This window comes from Episyrphus balteatus, chromosome 3 (assembly GCF_945859705.1).
Source record: "Episyrphus balteatus chromosome 3, idEpiBalt1.1, whole genome shotgun sequence".
Lineage (NCBI taxonomy): Eukaryota > Metazoa > Arthropoda > Insecta > Diptera > Syrphidae > Episyrphus > Episyrphus balteatus.
The window spans coordinates 110,778,695-110,798,724 of NC_079136.1; the positions used below are offsets into that span (position 1 = coordinate 110,778,695).

The following is a 20,030-nucleotide window of genomic DNA, read 5'->3' on the forward strand; positions in this document are numbered from 1 at the left end:
CAGGTAAAAATTTACCAACATGTAACGTAGATACCCTAGATTTATACCCTTTTTCAGGTAGAGTTGTGCATAGTAGTAGTTTTTTTTTCACTTCAGATTCTTTGATGTAGTCAGCTTAGAGCAAGCTGTATTCTACTATCAGAGGGTTCATCATTAGTGCATGTGTTAGTAGTTAGTAGGACAAAAGCATAGCTAAAAATGATATACTAACATAAATACAATTTAAAAACCTAGTTAAAACATAAACTGACAATCACGTCTGTGGAGCACTGGTTCGTTTGGTTTGGTCTTATTAGGGTTATTAAAATTCCTATGATATTTAATTTTTCTTATACTAATTAAGAAATAAGCAATGTTTATGAGTTTGTGATTCTTTGATTTTGCCAACGAAAAAGATTATCATTTTCATTCCATAATAATGAAATCTTATGAAACGATTTAGGCAACTTTAAGCACCAATAAAAGATGTTTGATGTCTGTTCCTCGTGAAATTGCTATTACTCCGCCCTATGAACTTAGAGGTTCGTAACGAAGTGTTTGTTGTCTTATATAAACCTTAATTACTAAGTTCACGTTACTGTCTCAAATTTACTACCTGCACTGTCGACAATTTCTACGTAATTTGAACATATACATAAGAAGGTTAAACACAAATTCCTGCAAAGAAAGTCTTATCTTAATATTGGGATAATTTTAGTGAAATTCAAAATAAATTAAATCAAGATTCAGTGCGCTTTAAATTAAAAAGCAGTAGGACTTAGGTATTTCTCGTGTCTTTTTGAGAAAGAGAAAGACAGAGACACCGAAATAGAGAGCTGAATGGTTTCACTATTCAGCGTTTGGGTGGATTTATCGAAAACAAGTGTCTTGCGAAAACCTATAGCTTAATGATGATGAAGATGTATAATCAAACGAATAGGAGTGTAATAATAAGTGTTTGGTTTTAGTGAAATGCTGGGAGCAGTTTGAATCGATACAAAATTACATATACAAAGCAACTCGTGGGGTTGCGCTAGGTTGTAATACATTCCATCGAACCCCGAGCATGATGTGACTTAAACATGTACCAAAAACCAGACTAGCCAACTATCTCGTTCATATTAATGGTAGTGGTAGCTGGTAGGTATGCCTTTTCTTTTCATTTGAAAATGGCAATTCAACTCCAACTGTAGATAAGTTATTTTTGTTTTCGTCGTTGTGTATCTGTAAAAATTAACTTGATTTGGTACGAAGTTAGTTTGTTTTGATTGCTTTTGTCTTTTGTGAAGTATTTTATTTAAGTGTTGCTAAATGAACACGAAACAAGCTGCTAAATTTGATGGAATTGACGATTTGAGAACAAATGTAAAGTTCCTTGAATTGATCAAGAAATATGAGTGTTTGTGGAAGCACGATTCACCGAATTACAGAAAGAAATCAGTAAAACACAAAGCATGGAAAGAAATAGCAAAAGTTTGCAAAAACTCAGGTACATTGACTCAAAAAATTATTCATGTAAATTAATCTTTGGCGCCAATTTTTATTTCTGAAATATTAATTAGTTAACTTTTACGTAACTATGTACCTATTCATGGGTATATTTGTTTATTTTTTTTTTGAAAATTGCTCAAACGATTTTGATTAAAATTTGTGTGTGTAATGTTGAAATACCATAATAATTTTATAGCCGATAGGAATTTACATACTGAAGTAACTTAATGGATTTAATTATTATTTTTGTACAAAAGTCTTAAGGAACTTTAACATTAAAATCTTATAATACTTTCAAAAAAACATATTTTTCGATTATATTTTTAATACATATGTATGTAGTGCACATTATTTAAATGTTCAAAAAAGAAAATCGTATACAAACTTTTTCTTTATAAGTTTCTTTTTATACACGAAATCAAATAGAATACATCATTTTGATGTCAAATTGCTTTACTGGTGGACCAGAATGATGTAGCTGTGGCTGTGTCTTGTGGCGCTGTCAAAGTTAAAAAGTATGAAATTAGTATATTGGTGCCAGAATACGTAGCTGTGGCTGTGGCAAGGAAATTCGCTGTGGTACAGGTCGAGTCGACTTTTACTTCAAGCTACAAGCGCTATGACTTTTGACGTTTCTAATGTGGTTGCTCGGATACAATTTTTTTTTTTTCAACGCTCTTGACATTTTAGTGCGCCACATATTCTGTTCTTCTTTTCTACGTTTTGAGCGATTTTATTTGACATCTTGTACCACGGCGTTTTTCCTTGCCACAAGCGAATTTCCATTCTGTTCAACCAGTTAAATCGGTGCTTAAGTGTGTTATTATAAAAACAAATTTTTCATTTCTTATGAATTTCCTTAAAAAAATCAAATTATAACTTACTGATTTTTATAATGAAAAGTTTTAGCACTGCACTAGTGCTAAGAACAAGTAGGTTCATGCGACCAATTAATGCATTTCATTTATATGAAGAAGTAAAAGATATTTAATTTACTAGAAATATAGAATAGTAAAATTTGTTCCTTCCATTTCAATATTTTTGCTTTCCACGCTGAGCTACTATTTTCCTACGCTACACGCTACTACTTTACTACGCTTAACATCCACAACATTCTTTCTTTTTATAATTTTAAGTACTTAGATGCCGTAAACGTTGGAGATACATTCGACAAACGTACTCACACTATACCAGATCAAATTTGCCTGAATACTATTTGTCACCTTATGTTGATTTTGTAAAACCATATATTAAATTACCTCCATGTCAAAATCAAAATGAACCGGATAGCTTGGAAACTCCAATAGAAATGGAAAAAGTTGATACAGAAACTAATTTGGAACTGCAATTTTTGGAACTTATTGAAGGAACAGGCGAAAAAGATAACAGTACTAAAAAAGATGAAACTATAATTCACGTACAAGATGTAATCGCAGTTTCAAGTTCAACCGATAGTAAACGTAAGAGAGACACCGATGATAAAAATGATCCACAATCGGCGGCCAAACTTTCAAAGAAGGATTCTGAGCAAATGTGCGTTAAAACCAATTGGATGTTTTTGGAAAGCACTCTAACATTTGTAGATGAAATGAGTAAAAAACAAATCCTCCGATTTAGACGAAAAGCAATGATGCTTCTTAATGATATCTTACTAAACGAAAAAAATCAATAATCTTGAAAAAAAATAAGACATTAAAAAAGGAAATATTTTTGTTTGTGTTATTTTTTTTTTTTTTTTGAGTTTCAGGTTTAATAGTTTTTTGTAAGTATCAATGAATTCAATTATTACAAGCTCTGTCTATGAAGTTCGATGTGACTGAGAAAACAATTGCTATTTGTGAATGCTCATAATGAAAAGGTTAAGTTCCAAAAATCGAGGCACTGACGGTTTTAGAATTTCCTATCCTTCTGGGCTACAAGCCCGGTGCAAGCTCTATTTGACACTATTTTTAAAACTTAATTCCAAATGCCTGAATACAAATTTGTATCATTTAAGCTTATTGTTGACTGAGATTTCAGAGCGATTAGCCTGTACTTCAGTTTGGTTTAAACAAAAAAAATCCTGTAAACCATTTTTAAAGTTAAAGTAAGTCCACTAGCATTGAATATTATGGTGAATGCTTTTTTTTTCGTAAAAACGACAGTTTGAACCGAAATATTTTTTGACCAGACTAATGACGGTCCTAGAATTAAGCCTTGCGTAGATTTGGCACTAGATTTGGCCGCCGAAAAAATATTCTGAAACCGGTTAATCAAATAATTTTAAACGTGTTAGATTCAATATGGTATATCTATCAGTATTTTTTTTATCTAAATCTGCAAAAAAAAACTTATTTTTCATGTTCTCAACTTCAATGAACTCATCACTACATTAGTTTTTTAACTGATATAGATAAAAAAAAGCCAATTTTTTTCAATTGAATACTCCATTAAAAAGAATTGTTTGTGTTGTTTGTAACTAACATTTTACTATTTACTTCGTAAATGCTCCGCTTCAATGGACCGTAATCATAAAATCAACTCCAGTACATGTGGAACTCTGACTCCAGCAATAATACATACACTTAAAAATGTTTACTTATAAAATTTATTTCAATTCTTACAGCTTTAAACGCATGAGTTTTTTTTTTTTTTCTTAAATAGGTACAGGAAGATTTCTTATTCTAATAACTAAAATGTATTTTGTAAAATCTGTATACTTAATTTTGTTTCACTCTGTATTTAAAATATTATCGACCAATTTCAAAACTTTAAGTCTAAATCGAAGAATTTGATCTTTAGTCATTTCATCGACAAATGGAAGCAAGCTTTCTAAAAATATCTCATTTTTATTAATTTCTTTCGGCATAATCTTCATGCGTTTGTCGGCCTCTAGTCTTTCTACTTTTGTTCTACAAAGCATGGAATCATCTTCGTCAGAACTTTCTATCAGTATGATCGCATTTCCGTCATTTTTTGAGTTTTGCTTTTTATGATCAACTGACTTTCTTCCATTTCGTATTCCTTCACAATGCTTACTTTTACAACAATTTTTGATAAAAGGGCGAAGAAATCCAAGATACGAAGACAAATAATAAGCCTTGTATTTATTTTTCCTTTTGGTTGGAAGTAAATTGTTTGAATACATCCCTCGGATTGTTTTCCATCGCTGTTGAATTTTCAATGCTAAATAATTAAAAAATTATATAAATAATTTTGTACGATAATTTCTTTTACTCATTGTACTTGATTCATCTAAGGCTTCTGAAATTTCTTTCCACGCATTCTCCACTTCGCTTTTGTTAAAATACTCTAGGTTCTTACAATTCCACAGACATTCATGGCTTTTCACTAATCTTATCAAATCTAAGTTGTTTTTTCTTGAATTTTTCTCCATAAATAACATTTATTTTAATCGTGTGTTCTTGAAAACAGTTCGTTCTTTCGTAATATAAAAATATAAACAGAAATATTTTTCACTCCAACTTCAGCAACAAACCAAAATAAACAACGAAAAAAAATCAATCGTTGGAAACTCAACAGTATCTGTCTCTGTTTGGCATATTGAGTAATGTTGCATTGCATTTTGACGTTTGAATACCTAATGATATAAGGCGAGAGAAAGTGACAGGCATAGAGAGGCAAATTCACATTCGACACAGGCACACAGACAAAGGTCGATGCATCTTGTAGTAGGTAAGATAAGGTATCTATCAAGTTGCAACTCGAACTTGGATTTCAAACACAGCAACCACTTTTTCCTCAAATGTTCACAAGTAAGCAACATTAAATAAATAATTATGTAGGTAAATGGATGTGTACAGTGATGTCGTCAATTTTTGTTGAATTTGATACAGAACGAGTAAAAACTTTCCAGTAATAACACTGTTACAAAATAAAAATCATGTCAATTACTTTGGAAATGACCTAGGAGAGGTTGTAAGTATTTCTGAGTACATCATATTTCGGCACTTGAAATTTTTCGTAGACCCTCAAAATTTCAAGTTATCGCCAAAAAACCGTTTTTCAATGTTTTCAGATTTCAACGATTTTTTACTCAACCATTTTTCGGTCAATTACAGATTTTGTTACAGTGCTAAACAGAAGAGTACTTGTTCTTTTTGAAAATATTTTTTTATTATGCTCAAACACCAACCTGGGTGTAGATTTTATAGGCTGAATCTCAAAGTACAACATTTTTTCACTGTTTTTTAGAGTTCGGAGACCGTTTTAAGCTTCATTTTGTGTTCTGAAAATTTTTTTTTATAAACAGTTTTATTGTTTTATTTATGTTGAATAAAAAAGTTTTAATTCATCAAAATTAGTTAGACATTGTGGAAGTTGTGATTTTTTTACTCAAGAAAGAAATTTCAATTTTTTGGGACAATGAAAGAAATGAAAAATTGATTTCTCTGTTCATAATAATGGTAGAAAATTTTGCATGGTCTTAATTTTTAGAAAAATGTTATTCTTTTTATATCGATTTTGATATCGATTTTGGTTGCTCAGATATATATTTTAAATACTGTTCATTTTTTCTTGCCCATGATAACACAAGCCAAAATAAAAAAAATGGGCCAATACTTTTGACCGGACCTGCCTATCTTTATGTATTTGGACCTTGGACGAGCTGAATCCGAATCTGAAGTCAATTTTGCCGAAACACCCTCAAAATTTTGATAAAATTTCAAAAAATTATGAAAGTTGGGGTTTTTTGCAATAAATTTAAATTTCTTTCTCGAGTGAAAAAAACCATAACTTCCACAAATTCTAACTGTTTTTAATGAGTAAAAGCTTTCTTGATTCAGCATAAATACAACAATAAAACTGTTTATAAATGAAATTCCAAAACACAACATGTAGCTTAAAACGGTCTCCGAACCCTAAAAAACTGTGAAAAAATGTTGTACTTTAAGATTCAGCCCATAAAATCTAAACCCAATAAGGTGCTTGAGCATAATAAAAAAATATTTTCGAAAAGAACATGTACTCCTCTGTTTATAAATGTAAAACAGTTCCGTTGATAGTGCATTTTTTTATATTTAAATATTTTAAACAACCATTATAGAGTTAAGTGGGAAATAATTGGAAATGAGATACTTTGCGGTTCCCTTACTCTGAAAGTATAACTCCTAGAGAAAAATGATGCACTAGAGAAAGAAAGATAATTATATTTCCAATCTAAAAAGTTCTTGCAAATGTTCTGTCCGACCAGTCGTTCTCGAGATATTGAGAAAAATACGTTTTCCAAAATGGCAGACGCCCCACAAGACCAATCAATACGCAAACTGAGATTTATACTCAAGATTAACCCCTCTTCAAAACTGCATCCAAACTTAGCTGACGTCACAACTTTTTTCGTATTTTTCCCCCATTGACTGCTGAACTATAGGTACCCACAACCAAAATATTGAAGCAAACGTAAGGCTATGTACTCAAAATTATACATAACTATCAATTGCTCTTGTCCTAAAATTTTCAAGATTAGGCTAGTTAATGCTTTTATGGCGGTTTGCCTCTATTTTTGAGATAATTAAAATACGTTTTGACGTTACAAGGTAGTATTTCCTTACAGTAAAGTTTACCTGGGTTTTGTTTTTCTCCATATGTTTTTCCGGTTTTTTTTTTTTTTAATTACATATTTTGAAGCAGGTATGTGAACCTTTATCTCTTGAAACAGATTTCAGCTGGTGGTGGAGAAAATATATTACTTCTGATTAAATGAAAAGAATCATCAGCAAGAAACTATTGTTGAGTTGGAAATTCCCATCGGGACCAACTATCTCCTACAGTTTTTAATCGATTGAAATTTTGAAATGGAGCTTAACAATATTATTCTCCAGTGATTAATTTTTAAAGAAATGGCACTAGTTTGAAAAAATTATATCAATCCAAAAACAAAATTCGATGAAAAAAAGACCATAAAATCGTTAAATTTTATTATTTCAAAAAAATCCTACGTACTTCACCTAATTGTTAAGCTCTACACAAAATTTCAGCCTAATCGATTAAAAACTGTATAGCCCAGTAGAATTAAACATTTCAAATGGAAAAAATTAGATCGTGCAATTTTTTTTCATAGGATGATAGAGGGGATCACTGAGAGCTTAAAACCAGTTTTTCGGGAAAATCGACCTTGTGCTTAAGCCGCCATCTTGGATTAAAGGTAAAACACGTTTTAGTGAATAACTCGGCCATTTTTAATTTTTGACAAAAATTATATATGTAAAACTTGTAGAAAATTTTATTTTCTATAACTTTTGTCTTAATAAATTTTTCTATATGACCCATATTTTTCGAGTTAATTTGAAAAAACTATACCCCTAATCAGCTTAAACTTTATACCCGCTTTGATTATAGATTTTAAGATCAACGCAATATGGGAGTGTTTTTATATGTTTTTGGGGATGATAAATCTAGCTGCAATGTTAGTTTTTGCAAATTCATGAAATTTTATAAACAAAAGGAACTATCTCAAAATCGGTAAGTGTCGTTTTAAACAAAATTAATAAATATTATAATTGATGTCTAGCAAGACAAGCTAGTCTTTGAATTTTTCAAATCGGTTCATTAATGCCTGAGATATGACCAATTGTTTATAATAAGAGCTTAAAAGAGAGAGTGAGTTATAAACAATTGGTCATATCTCAGGCATTAATGAACCGATTTGAAAAATTCAAAGACTAGCTTGTCTTGCTAGACATCAATTATAATATTTATTAATTTTGTTTAAAACGACACTTACCGATTTTGAGATAGTTCCTTTTGTTTATAAAATTTCATGAATTTGCAAAAACTAACATTGCAGCTAGATTTATCATCCCCAAAAACATATAAAAACACTCCCATATTGCGTTGATCTTAAAATCTATAATCAAAGCGGGTATAAAGTTTAAGCTGATTAGGGGTATAGTTTTTTCAAATTAACTCGAAAAATATGGGTCATATAGAAAAATTTATTAAGACAAAAGTTATAGAAAATAAAATTTTCTACAAGTTTTACATATATAATTTTTGTCAAAAATTAAAAATGGCCGAGTTATTCACTAAAACGTGTTTTACCTTTAATCCAAGATGGCGGCTTAAGCACAAGGTCGATTTTCCCGAAAAACTGGTTTTAAGCTCTCAGTGATCCCCTCTATCATCCTATGAAAAAAAATTGCACGATCTAATTTTTTCCATTTGAAATGTTTAATTCTACTGGGCTATACAGTTTTTAATCGATTAGGCTGAAATTTTGTGTAGAGCTTAACAATTAGGTGAACTTCACCTAATTGTTAATAAATAATAAAATTTAACGATTTTATGGTCTTTTTTTCATCGAATTTTGTTTTTGGATTGATATAATTTTTTCAAACTAGTGCCATTTCTTTAAAAATTAATCACTGGAGAATAATATTGTTAAGCTCCATTTCAAAATTTCAATCGATTAAAAACTGTAGGAGATAGTTGGTCCCGATGGGAATTTCCAACTCAACAATAGTTTCTTGCTGATGATTCTTTTCATTTAATCAGAAGTAATATATTTTCTCCACCACCAGCTGAAATCTGTTTCAAGAGATAAAGGTTCACATACCTGCTTCAAAATATGTAATTAAAAAAAAAAAAAAACCGGAAAAACATATGGAGAAAAACAAAACCCAGGTAAACTTTACTGTAAGGAAATACTACCTTGTAACGTCAAAACGTATTTTAATTATCTCAAAAATAGAGGCAAACCGCCATAAAAGCATTAACTAGCCTAATCTTGAAAATTTTAGGACAAGAGCAATTGATAGTTATGTATAATTTTGAGTACATAGCCTTACGTTTGCTTCAATATTTTGGTTGTGGGTACCTATAGTTCAGCAGTCAATGGGGAAAAATCCGAAAAAAGTACCTAGGTACCTACAACCAAAATATTGAAGCAAACGTAAGGCTATGTACCTACTCAAAATTGTAAAAAAAAACTCGACGAATATTTAAAAAAAGATATAAAATGCATTTTGTTCATTCCAGAAATTTTTTCATTTCAAATTATAATATTTTTTTTTATTTGCAGTAAAAATATTATTTTCAAAGCAATTTTTTTTTAATGCAAAATATGTTCATCTTATGTATTCTATAAATATTTTTTTTTTTATTTCATAAGCAATATTTTTAATTGATAGTCTTACAACCCTTATTATTATACATAACTATCAATTGCTTTTGTCGTAAAATTGTCAAGATTAGGCTAGTTAATGCTTTTATGGCGGTTTGCCTCTATTTCTGAGATAATTAAAATACTTTTTGACGTTACAAGGTAGTATTTCCTTACAGTAAAGTTTACCTGGGTTTTGTTTTTCTCCATATGTTTTGCCGGTTTTTTTTTTTTTTAATTACATATTTTGAAGCAGGTATGTATACCTTTTTCTCTTGAAACAGATTTTAGCTGGTGGTGGAGAAAATGTATTACTTCTGATTAAATGAAAAGAATCATCAGCAAGAAACTATTGTTGAGTTGGAAATTCCCATCGGGCGACCAACTAACTCCTACAGTTTTTAACCGATTGAAATTTTGAAATGGAGCTTAACAATACTATTCTCCAGTGATTAATTTTTTATGAAATGGCACCAGTTTGAAAAAATTATATCAACCCAAAAACAAAATTCGATGAAAAAAAGACCATAAAATCGTTAAATTTTAATATTTCAAAAAAATCCTACGTACTTCACCTATAATTGTTAAGCTCCACACAAAATTTCAGCCTAATCGGTTAAAAACTGTAGGAGTTAGTTGGTCGCCCGATGGGAGCACAGGATTTTGCGATCATCCTGAACTACGCCGCCATTTACAAAATTTCACGTCATTAAAAATTTTCAAATTAGCCTATTCTGTTACCTATTGATATACTTAAACAAACTAATCAAATTCCAAAAGAAAATAATGTTCCTCCTTTGTACTATACGCTGATGAAAATGGTGAAACGATCTTGTGTCTACAAGGTGTTATTACCCCTTAAGTGTATCGACTAAGAACGAAATGATTTCTCATTAATTTTAATATGCATGCTTATTAAAATTAAAAGATTATCCTTTTATAAATACCGTTAAGAAAATTGTTTTTACATTTGAGGTGGAAAAATGTATTTTCTGACTTACCTAATTGCTTTAAATCAGCTCCAATTTCTTTTTTTTTTACCCCAAATTTCTACTATGCAATGAAAGCTGTTTTTTTGGTCATCATTTTTAGCAACAAATTATCGCAGATAATGAAGCCCAGTTTCTTAATAACTGGAATCAAATCTCTATACCTATTAATTTTTCAATAAACCTCAGTTAGAACTTATTCCTAGGAATTTCTTCTTTTGTATTGTGATTATTCGTTCGATAGTCTAACAGATGATTGAACAAAAGGGCAAGTTAAAATAAGATGATGCCCATATTAAATTTCACCACCTTAAAATAAGGTGATATCCCCTAAAAATAAGGTGATTCCACTTAAACTCAGTTTAATTTATTGTGAACATCATTTTATTTTAATGTGAATTTTGATCTTCAAAAACCCGATCAAAAATAAAAAATTTTAAAATTATAGTCACACTTTAGCTTAAGTTGCACTTTATCATACTCATTTCCAACAGTGAGATAGCACGATGGTAAGGCACTCGCCTTGTGACCCATCAGTTGAAGCTTGAAGGTTCAACTCCCAGTGGCTGCCAGTTCTTTTTTTTTTTTTAATTTGCGCATTCAAGAAATTAATGTGATTTGTCACCTTAATTTGAGGTGGAAGTAACCTTAGTAAAAAACCATGCAGAAATCTACTTAATTTAAGGTGGGATCCGCTTAATTTTATGTGGTCTGTTTTTCCCGTGTAGTATTTGTGTTTTAAATCGAATGAAAAATAGTTTAATTGCTCACAAAAATAAAATCCTTGTTCGTTTTTCTGATCCTTAAATCTAATCCGTAGTTCCAAAGAGAATCGATATGGTGTAAAATTTGATTTTATTCTGTAAACAAAAAATCACTAGAAACAATGTGTATCCCACCTATGTAATATTCAGCTGAATCAATCACCAAAACGGCAACATTAGATAAAATCCATCACAGCTGTAGATGGTAGTCAATCAATATAGCTACGTTCATCAAGTACCATCGCTTTAATAGCCATCAGCCACAATAGTTTTGCTCTCCTAGTTCAAAAATATATGTTTTTAAAAATCTGCAAGTATTGAAAAGGATACTTCACAAAACAATCGATATTTGTGCACCTGAATGCCTGTGAGTACCTATTTGATAGGTTCTCAGCTTCAAACAAATTCCAATAGTTGAACCTTTTGGCATTCATTGAATTTAGATTTTATTAATTCTACTTATTTAGCTGTTGTTTTGTTTGTTGAAGGGCTCAGTCACTCGAGGATTGAGGGGTTCGCATGTCCATTGAAAATGCACAATGGAATAATAGGTGCATGCAACCGTAAAACTAATACAGATGATAATTGTGAATCCTATTCACTAACCATTCACAACATGGGACGTTTATCGAATTCTCAATAAATTTAAATAAACGCATATGATGTAGGCAATGATATTATTGTTATTGTAGGAATGCTTTTTCAACTTAAGTTGGTACTTGAAAACCAGGTAAGTAATTCATTATTGTAAATAATGATTCAAAATGTATCTAGTTCTCAAAAGCCTATTAGTTGTATAAATATGTTACGCTGTTAATCCTTTTGGGGTGGTTTATACGACAGTTTTGGTTACAAATGAGGCAAATACAATAATTATTTAAATTTAATGTATTACATTTTAAACATTAATAGTGCAAGATTTATTGATATTTAATATTTTTGTATTAAATATTCATTTTTATCAAAAAACCAAAACTGACTTCCATGGACCAAAACTGGGTTTTATGGGTTTTCTCATAGTTTCTATAGCCAGAACTGAACGAAATTGAAATGGACCACGCTACAGGTACTAGCTTTCTAATGCAAAAAGAGGTATCAAAATTAGTTCACTCAGTCCAAAGTTATGAGGTAACAAACATAAAAAAAAAAATAAAGACGAATTGAATACCTCCTTCTTTTTGGAAGTCGGGAAAAAAACAAGGATGATCTGTTAAATATTATGTTTTAGTTTATTATAATATAATTATCTACATATATTTTTCTTTTTATTATTTTATAGGTATTTTCTTCATTAAAAATGAACTAAAACATTACTGAAAGCTGCTATTTATTTATCATAAATAGAATAATGGTGAAATTATTGTCTCTATTTCATTTGTTTTGCAAATTATGTGATGTTAAATCTTATTTTATTTATTATTTTAAGTATTTTTATCAGAAAAAGGTTTACCAAAAGCATTTTTTTTTTTAAACAAACTATGTTAATTTTATGTAGGCTCTTTTTCAGGTAACGGTAACCCTGAAACTATAAACAAGAAATTTTATTTCTATTTTAAAATGACTTCCTTTGTCGTTAACGTTTCTAATACAGATCGATTCAGTTAAAGATTTTAAAGTATTTTTAATTACCGACGTTTGAAAAAAAAGATCATTAAAATCTAAGCTGTTCGGCCGGGTTCCCTAATATTGCCAATTTTGAGCTTTAGGTACTCCACTATATTTGTAATAAGAAAAAAAAGACGAGTATTTGATTTCAATTTTAACCAAGTCAAAGTTATAATCATGGTGCCTTAAAATGATCCTGTAACTTTGTTATATTTTAATACTTTTGATAACATTTTAATTTTAATCCTTTTTTTGACGTGATAACGTCTTATAAATCGATGAACCATGGCAGCCACCACAAAAAAGTGACGCAATTTTCTAACGTTACACTCTCGCACTTTCGCAGTGCGGCAAAAAATTTCAATTCAAAATTTAAAATAAATATTTAGAGATATAAAAATCTTCTATAGCTTATTTGAAAGATAATAACCTAAAGCTTAATCCAAATGAAGGATTTTTAAAAATTCCGTCATTTAATAGGGTAAACAGGGGTAAAACGGAAAGATGAAATTTAAGCCAAAATTTAAACGCGAAGTCGTAGAGAATTGATTTGCTATAGATAGATGAGATTAATTTAAGAATCAATTAAGAATTAAGTGACATCACTTTAAATTAAGGTGACAATTCACATTATTTTCTTGAATGCGCAAATTAAAAAAAAAAAAAGCTGGCAGCCACCGGGGATCGAACCTTCAACTGTTGGGTTATTAGGCCAGTGCTATCTAACTGTTGGAAATGAGTATGATAAACTGCAAGTAAAGCTAAAGTGTGCATATAAAATATTAAAATTTTTATTTTTGGTCGTTTTTTTTAAGATGAACATTCACATTAAAATAAGATGAAGTTCATATTAAATTTAACTGAGTTTAAGTGGAATCACCTTATTTTAAGCGGATATCACCTTAATTTAAGGTGGTGAAATTTTACGTGCGCATCATCTTATTTTAAGGTGACACGTTTTTCTTCGTTTACCAATAGTTTTAATTTGTTTTCATTTGGTGTAAAATTATTGCTTTAACATACCTACTTAAACAAAGAATTAAATGAACTGGAGCTTAATGGATTTTTGATTGCTGACCGGGAAGAACTCTCCGATTAAGAATGCCAATAAAACAGCAGAATGCATATATTGATTGATTTCGGAGTCTGTTGTCCCTGTATTTTCGATAGACACACTTCAAACTAAACTATGTCGATTCATATTGATTCCCCTTTTGAGTCATTTTAGGGGCTATAAAATACGCTTAAGAAAAAAACTTTTTATTCCAGGTACCGTTAATATTTTTTTTATTTTAATAGTAGATACCCAAAACCCTTAGCCTTAGGGATGCTTAACATGAATTTGGGTTTGTGCAGCAAGTTTTTTCACGCCAACTATGAGATATTTCCAAATTTGCATTTGTTTGTTTTTGTTGTATGAAAAGTGAGCTATTTTCTCAAAAACCACCATTAAAGTTTTTTTTTTAAAAGAAGATGTAATTGCTAACAATATAAAAGTAGAACATAAAAACGGAATCAACATGAATCACATATTAGCAATTGTCTTCACTTTTTTATATAATACTTATGTATGTAAATTAGGGTGGACCAAAAAAATTATATTTCATTATTTTGATTTGCTCTACCGAAAACTTGTTTTCTCGACACAAAATAATGCTACCCTAATTTTTTCAGAATTTTTCGATGATGTTTAGGGGTTGCGCGCACCCCTTTTATAAAAAAAATAAGCTCTTTTAGTTTTTAATTTTTTTAAAGCTTAAATAATTTTTTAATCGAAAAGCTGTTTGAGGGAAAAGTATTGAGTATCAATAGATCTACTTACATCAATTTTTCTTTTTTCAAAAAAAAATATTTTTGACTGATTCCCAGGCGTTAGAAGTCGAAATTACTGGCAAATGCTGGGAAAAAAGCCTAAAAACTATGTTTTACTGTTGTTTATAACGGTTAAAATTATTTTTATCGTATTCCTCATCAAATTTACTTTAAAAACCGTGCTTTTATATTGCTAAATTCTTCTTAGATTGATAAAAGAAAAATAATTTTTAAAAAAGATCGTACCAAAACAAGTGAAGGAAAAATGGGGGAGGGTACTATATCTTGCGCGACGAGATTTGATAACAGTATTTTGTAGAGGAGTTAAATACGATCATTTTTCATTATGGGAGGGGTGGTCTATCTGGCTCCGTTTAGGCGGGAATGGCAATTTTCTAAAAAATTACTTAAAATGATAAAAAATATATTAAAATACAATGGCAACACTTACAGTTATGAATGATAGCTTTTTCAAAAGCTGGAACTGTACACTTTATTCTAATTTTGAAGTAAAGTTATTTCAATAAATTTTTTTGGAAATAATCGATTAAAAAGTAAAAAATTGGGAAAAAAAAAATTAAAAAACACGTTAAATACTGTTTTTTGTCAATTGTGGATTACAATACAAAAAATGGCTGATAAAATAAAGTGTCACAATTGATTCCTTATCAAATACTAAAGTCCATATGTTTTATTGCTTTCTAGTTTTTGAGAAAATTGAAAAATAAAACAAATTCTTTTTATCAGATCATAATTTTTATGGCTGTTTTTAATATTTTTGCCACCATCAAAAAACATATCCGATATTCAATATTATAAGGCGCTGCATTAACAACAACATCATTAAAAAATATGGATAGTTATCAAAATAAAATTTCGTGGAACCAGAAGGACGATCTCGAGTAGGTCTGATAAAAAAGAAGTTTTTTTTATTTTTCAACTTTATCAAAAACTAGAAAGTATTAAAACTTATGGACTTCAGTATTTGATAAGGAATCAATTGTGACACTTTATTTTATCAGCCATTTTTTGTATTGTAATCCACAATTGACAAAAAACAGTATTTAACGTGTTTTTTAACCTTTTTTTTCCCAATTTTTTACTTTTTAATCGATTATTTCAAAAAAAATTTATTGAAATAACTTTACTTCAAAATTAGAATAAAGTGTACAGTTCCAGCTTTTGAAAAAGCTATCATTCATAACTGTAAGTGTTGCCATTGTATTTTAATATATTTTTTATCATTTTAAGTAATTTTTTAGAAAATTGCCATTCCCGCCTAAACGGAGCCAGATAGACCACCCCTCCCATAATGAAAAATGATCGTATTTAACTCCTCTACAAAATACTGTTATCAAATCTCGTCGCGCAAGATATAGTACCCTCCCCCATTTTTCCTTCACTTGTTTTGGTACGATCTTTTTTAAAAATTATTTTTCTTTTATCAATCTAAGAAGAATTTAGCAATATAAAAGCACGGTTTTTAAAGTAAATTTGATGAGGAATACGATAAAAATAATTTTAACCGTTATAAACAACAGTAAAACATAGTTTTTAGGCTTTTTTCCCAGCATTTGCCAGTAATTTCGACTTCTAACGCCTGGGAATCAGTCAAAAATATTTTTTTTTGAAAAAAGAAAAATTGATGTAAGTAGATCTATTGATACTCAATACTTTTCCCTCAAACAGCTTTTCGATTAAAAAATTATTTAAGCTTTAAAAAAATTAAAAACTAAAAGAGCTTATTTTTTTTATAAAAGGGGTGCGCGCAACCCCTAAACATCATCGAAAAATTCTGGAAAAATTAGGGTAGCATTATTTTGTGTCGAGAAAACAAGTTATCGGTAGAGCAAATCAAAATAATGAAAAAATGATTTTTTTGGTCCACTCTAATGTAAATGGATCAATTTTCAAATAATGGGAGAAGTGGGGGTGTTTGATTGTCCTAAAAACATATACTGCTTTTAATAAAAATGAAGTCTTTATTCATTAAGTTGATTGTTTTCTTGTAGGAAACAAAAATACTGAACAAAAAATAATAAAAACCATCAATAAATTTATTATACCTACTTTTTCAAAAAAAAAAAAAAAATGTCTAATAAAATACGTTTCAAGCAAGACCGTTTCATTCCTTAAAATTCCATTTGCAATAATCACACTCGTGTGTTACCTATATCTTAATCGGTTTCCACTCCATCAGCAGAAGGTTCTTTGGCCTCGGGACTATTTGGTACATGTGGTGCATCGGAACTTCCTCATTCTTAAAGGCATAATCAAACCAAAAGCCACTTCTTTTATATTGCAAGTTTTGCAAATTCAACTTTATTTTATACAGGTTTAAGTTCAGAAACGGTCTTGGGTCCGGTCTTGGGAATTAATGCAACATGCATAAATAAAATTTAAGTTTCATTTCAGAAAGTTTCACCAATTCCTACATTTATGTAACTGAAACAAAAATATTTGCAAATAAATAACCATCAAAATTTATCTAGATTCCGACGTTAATACTTGCTTCACTAATAAATATATTTGTAAAAAAATTGTAAGAAATAAAATGCAACAAAGAATCTTAAAAATATCCATACAAAAATACGTCAAAGAATGAATTTTTAATGAGTCACGAAAATACTTGCATTCAATTAATTTTTGACACACGGAACACGATTTGTTTTTTGAAATTTAATTATTCCTATTTTGTTTAACATTTTCCAATATAAATAACAGTCCTCCATAAATATGCGCCAATAATATTTGATAATAACAAACAATTTCGTTGAAAACACTACAAATTTCTCCATCAAGATCACTTCACAATGAAACTTATTGTAGCTTCATTTCTTTTATTAGCCTTTTGCGGTAAGTTCATAAATCTATAATACAAACACATTTAAATAAGAATTCATTTCACTTACATTATTATTATTATTATATATTATTTATATGATCAAATTGCAGCAAAATCAAATCTATATCATTGAGTCCGCCATTTTAAATACCTCATAAGTAACAATATACAAGTTTTGTAAAAGTGAATGAAAAGTGTTTCATTTAAAAAAAATATATTTGAAAGATTTTCTTAGCTTTATTGAGTTTTTTTTTATTTACTCATTTTGCATTTAAACACGAAATAATATCAAATTAAAAAAGCATTTGTTTTGCGAATAAAATAATAGAGTAACGCATAGAAGAAACTATGGGAGTACATGCGATTCCAAGAAAATGTTTAAAACACATTTTTATTGTGAATATCACGTTTTTTTAATTGACTCCTGCAGCTTATTATTACATGGTTTCTGAGGTCTTTTTGTTTTAAAATAACCAATTCAATTAGGAAACTGACATTTGTTTCTTTTCAGCAATTTCATTTATAGAATGTTCACCTTTACCTCAAGCCACTTATATTCCGGGACTTGGATTAATTTATCTGCCTACAGTTTTGGACAGTACGTTTCTAAGCACTAAATGAAAGCGTATGATTATAATCTGAATTCTTTCTATTTTTTAGCTGGTGATGCATATATTCTTCAGCCTCCAGCAACAGTATCGTACGTTACTATAGCTTAAAACTAAAATGTTTAAATTTGTTAAATTCAGATAAATAAAAAACAGTTAAGGATTGCATAAACTTTGTTTCCATATACATTTTGTGTTTCATTGAATAATTATGTATTTAATTAAATTGAATTGAATATTAAAAACCAACAGAAGTAAAAATTCAAAACAGCGGAGATATCTTACAACCCAGTAATAGATACTAGATGAAAAATAGTGTAACAGTAGTGGAGTAACTAAAGCAAATCTGATTTTGACGATTTATTTTTCAAACGTAGGTAATTAAAAATACTTTAAAGTCTATAGATTAAAAATTGCCGGTGTTGTCGTTTTGATTTTTTAAGATTAAAATTAAATTTTTTTTCGAACTAAACCATTTTTTTGCTTAAATTTCATACAACAAATGATAGCAAAAGATTCCCTAGGTAATTTAAGAAAAAAAAAAATTATAAGGGAGTAAGGGACAATCTACCATAGTTTAAGCGATAAATGCAATTTTCTAACATTCTGACCTCGAACACAAAAAAATTATTTTGAAAACAACGGCAACACCTACAATATTTAAAAATACATTTTTAAAAAGCCAGAAGCTCATTCTTATCTTTTAAATTTAAATCCACTAAATTTAATTAAGAGTTTTTGAAAAAATGGTCCTCAAACTCAGAATTTAAAAAAGAAATGTTATTGTAAAAATTTAAAATGGCTTTTTTCCAAAGTTTTTCTAATAAAATATGAATTTATTTTTAAAAAATTTTTGGCCATAAATATTATCAGTTGAATTCCGAAGCAAAAAAGGTAATATATATCACACTTTTGAAAAAAAAAAAAAATAAAAATTACTTCAATTTCAATGGTTTTTTTTATAAAAACTGAAATTTTGCATTGAAATAATTAATTTTCTCAAAGACTTTGGTAAATAAGAACTTTAAATTTTTGCTATTAAACTTTCAACAGTAAGGGTTATTAAATGAATTAAAAATAATTTTATGTTTAGATGTGGAACTTTTACAAAAAAAGTAAGTAAAATTTGATTTCAAAACTTTTATTAAAAAAAATTCTTCGAAAATGAAATATTGACATTTACTTTTATAATTTAAATCATTATAAATGCGGCCAAAAATATTTGAAAATAAATGCATTTTATATTACGAAAAAATTTAAAAAACGACATGTTAAAATTTTTTCAATAATTTTTTTTTTCAAAAATCTGAGTTCAGTCACCATTCTTTCAAAAGCCCTTAATTCAATTAACTTAATTTTAATTTTGAAAATATGACTAGGCTTTTTAAAAATGTATATTTAAATATTGTAGGTGTTGTTGTTGTGTTCAAATATTTTTTTTGTGTTTGAAGTCAATTAATAAGAAAATTGCATCTATCGCTTGAACGATGGAAGATTGTCCCTCACTCCCATATATTTTTTTTCCTTGAATTTCCTAGACAATGTTTTGGCATTAATTAATTTATGAAATTTAAGAAAATTTAAAAAAAAAAAATTTGTTTGTTCACAAAAATCTTCAATTAAATTTAAAAAATCAAAACGGCAACACCGGCAATTTTTTAAATCTATAGACTTTAAAGTATTTTTAATTACCGACGTTTGAAAAAAAAGATCATCAAAATCTAAGCTGTTCGGCCGGGTTCCCTAATATTGCCAATTTTTGAGCTTTAGTTACTCTACTACAGGTTGATATTGAAAAGTTCTGAAATTTCCTTCGTTTGCAAGATCAGTTATATA

At 29.0% G+C, this 20,030-nt stretch overlaps 2 protein-coding genes across 3 annotated transcripts; one reads left to right on the forward strand and one right to left on the reverse strand.

Annotated features, from left to right (window-relative positions):
• The first annotated feature begins 1,094 nt into the window (after positions 1 to 1,094).
• On the forward strand, positions 1,095 to 18,366 carry LOC129914452 (uncharacterized). 2 transcript variants are annotated; one of them, XM_055993715.1, is made up of 3 exons: positions 1,095 to 1,468; positions 18,098 to 18,184; positions 18,247 to 18,366. In XM_055993715.1, the coding sequence occupies exons 1-3, from the start codon at positions 1,291 to 1,293 to the stop codon at positions 18,303 to 18,305; spliced, it is 324 nt and encodes a 107-aa protein (XP_055849690.1). In that variant the 5' UTR covers positions 1,095 to 1,290; the 3' UTR covers positions 18,306 to 18,366. The 2 variants fall into 2 exon arrangements, with proteins under 2 accessions (XP_055849690.1, XP_055849689.1); XM_055993714.1 differs by lacking the exons at positions 18,098 to 18,184; positions 18,247 to 18,366 and adding an exon at positions 2,607 to 3,175 and having other exon boundaries at positions 1,116 to 1,468.
• On the reverse strand, positions 4,068 to 5,235 carry LOC129914453 (uncharacterized). Its single transcript, XM_055993716.1, has 2 exons — positions 4,696 to 5,235; positions 4,068 to 4,635 (listed from the first exon to the last, which is right to left on the reverse strand). Exons 1-2 carry the CDS (start codon positions 4,853 to 4,855, stop codon positions 4,181 to 4,183), a joined length of 615 nt encoding a protein of 204 aa, XP_055849691.1. The 5' UTR covers positions 4,856 to 5,235; the 3' UTR covers positions 4,068 to 4,180.
• Positions 18,367 to 20,030: the final 1,664 nt, after the last annotated feature.

Coding starts and splice junctions, on each gene's coding strand:
- LOC129914452 (XM_055993714.1), top strand. CDS start 1,291: ATGAACACGAAACAAGCTGCTAAATTTGATGGAATTGACGATTTGAGA. Junction 1,469..2,606: donor AAAAGTTTGCAAAAACTCAG/GTACATTGACTC, acceptor TATAATTTTAAG/TACTTAGATGCCGTAAACGT.
- LOC129914453 (XM_055993716.1), bottom strand. CDS start 4,855: ATGTTATTTATGGAGAAAAATTCAAGAAAAAACAACTTAGATTTGATA. Junction 4,636..4,695: donor AGAAGCCTTAGATGAATCAA/GTACAATGAGTA, acceptor TTAATTATTTAG/CATTGAAAATTCAACAGCGA.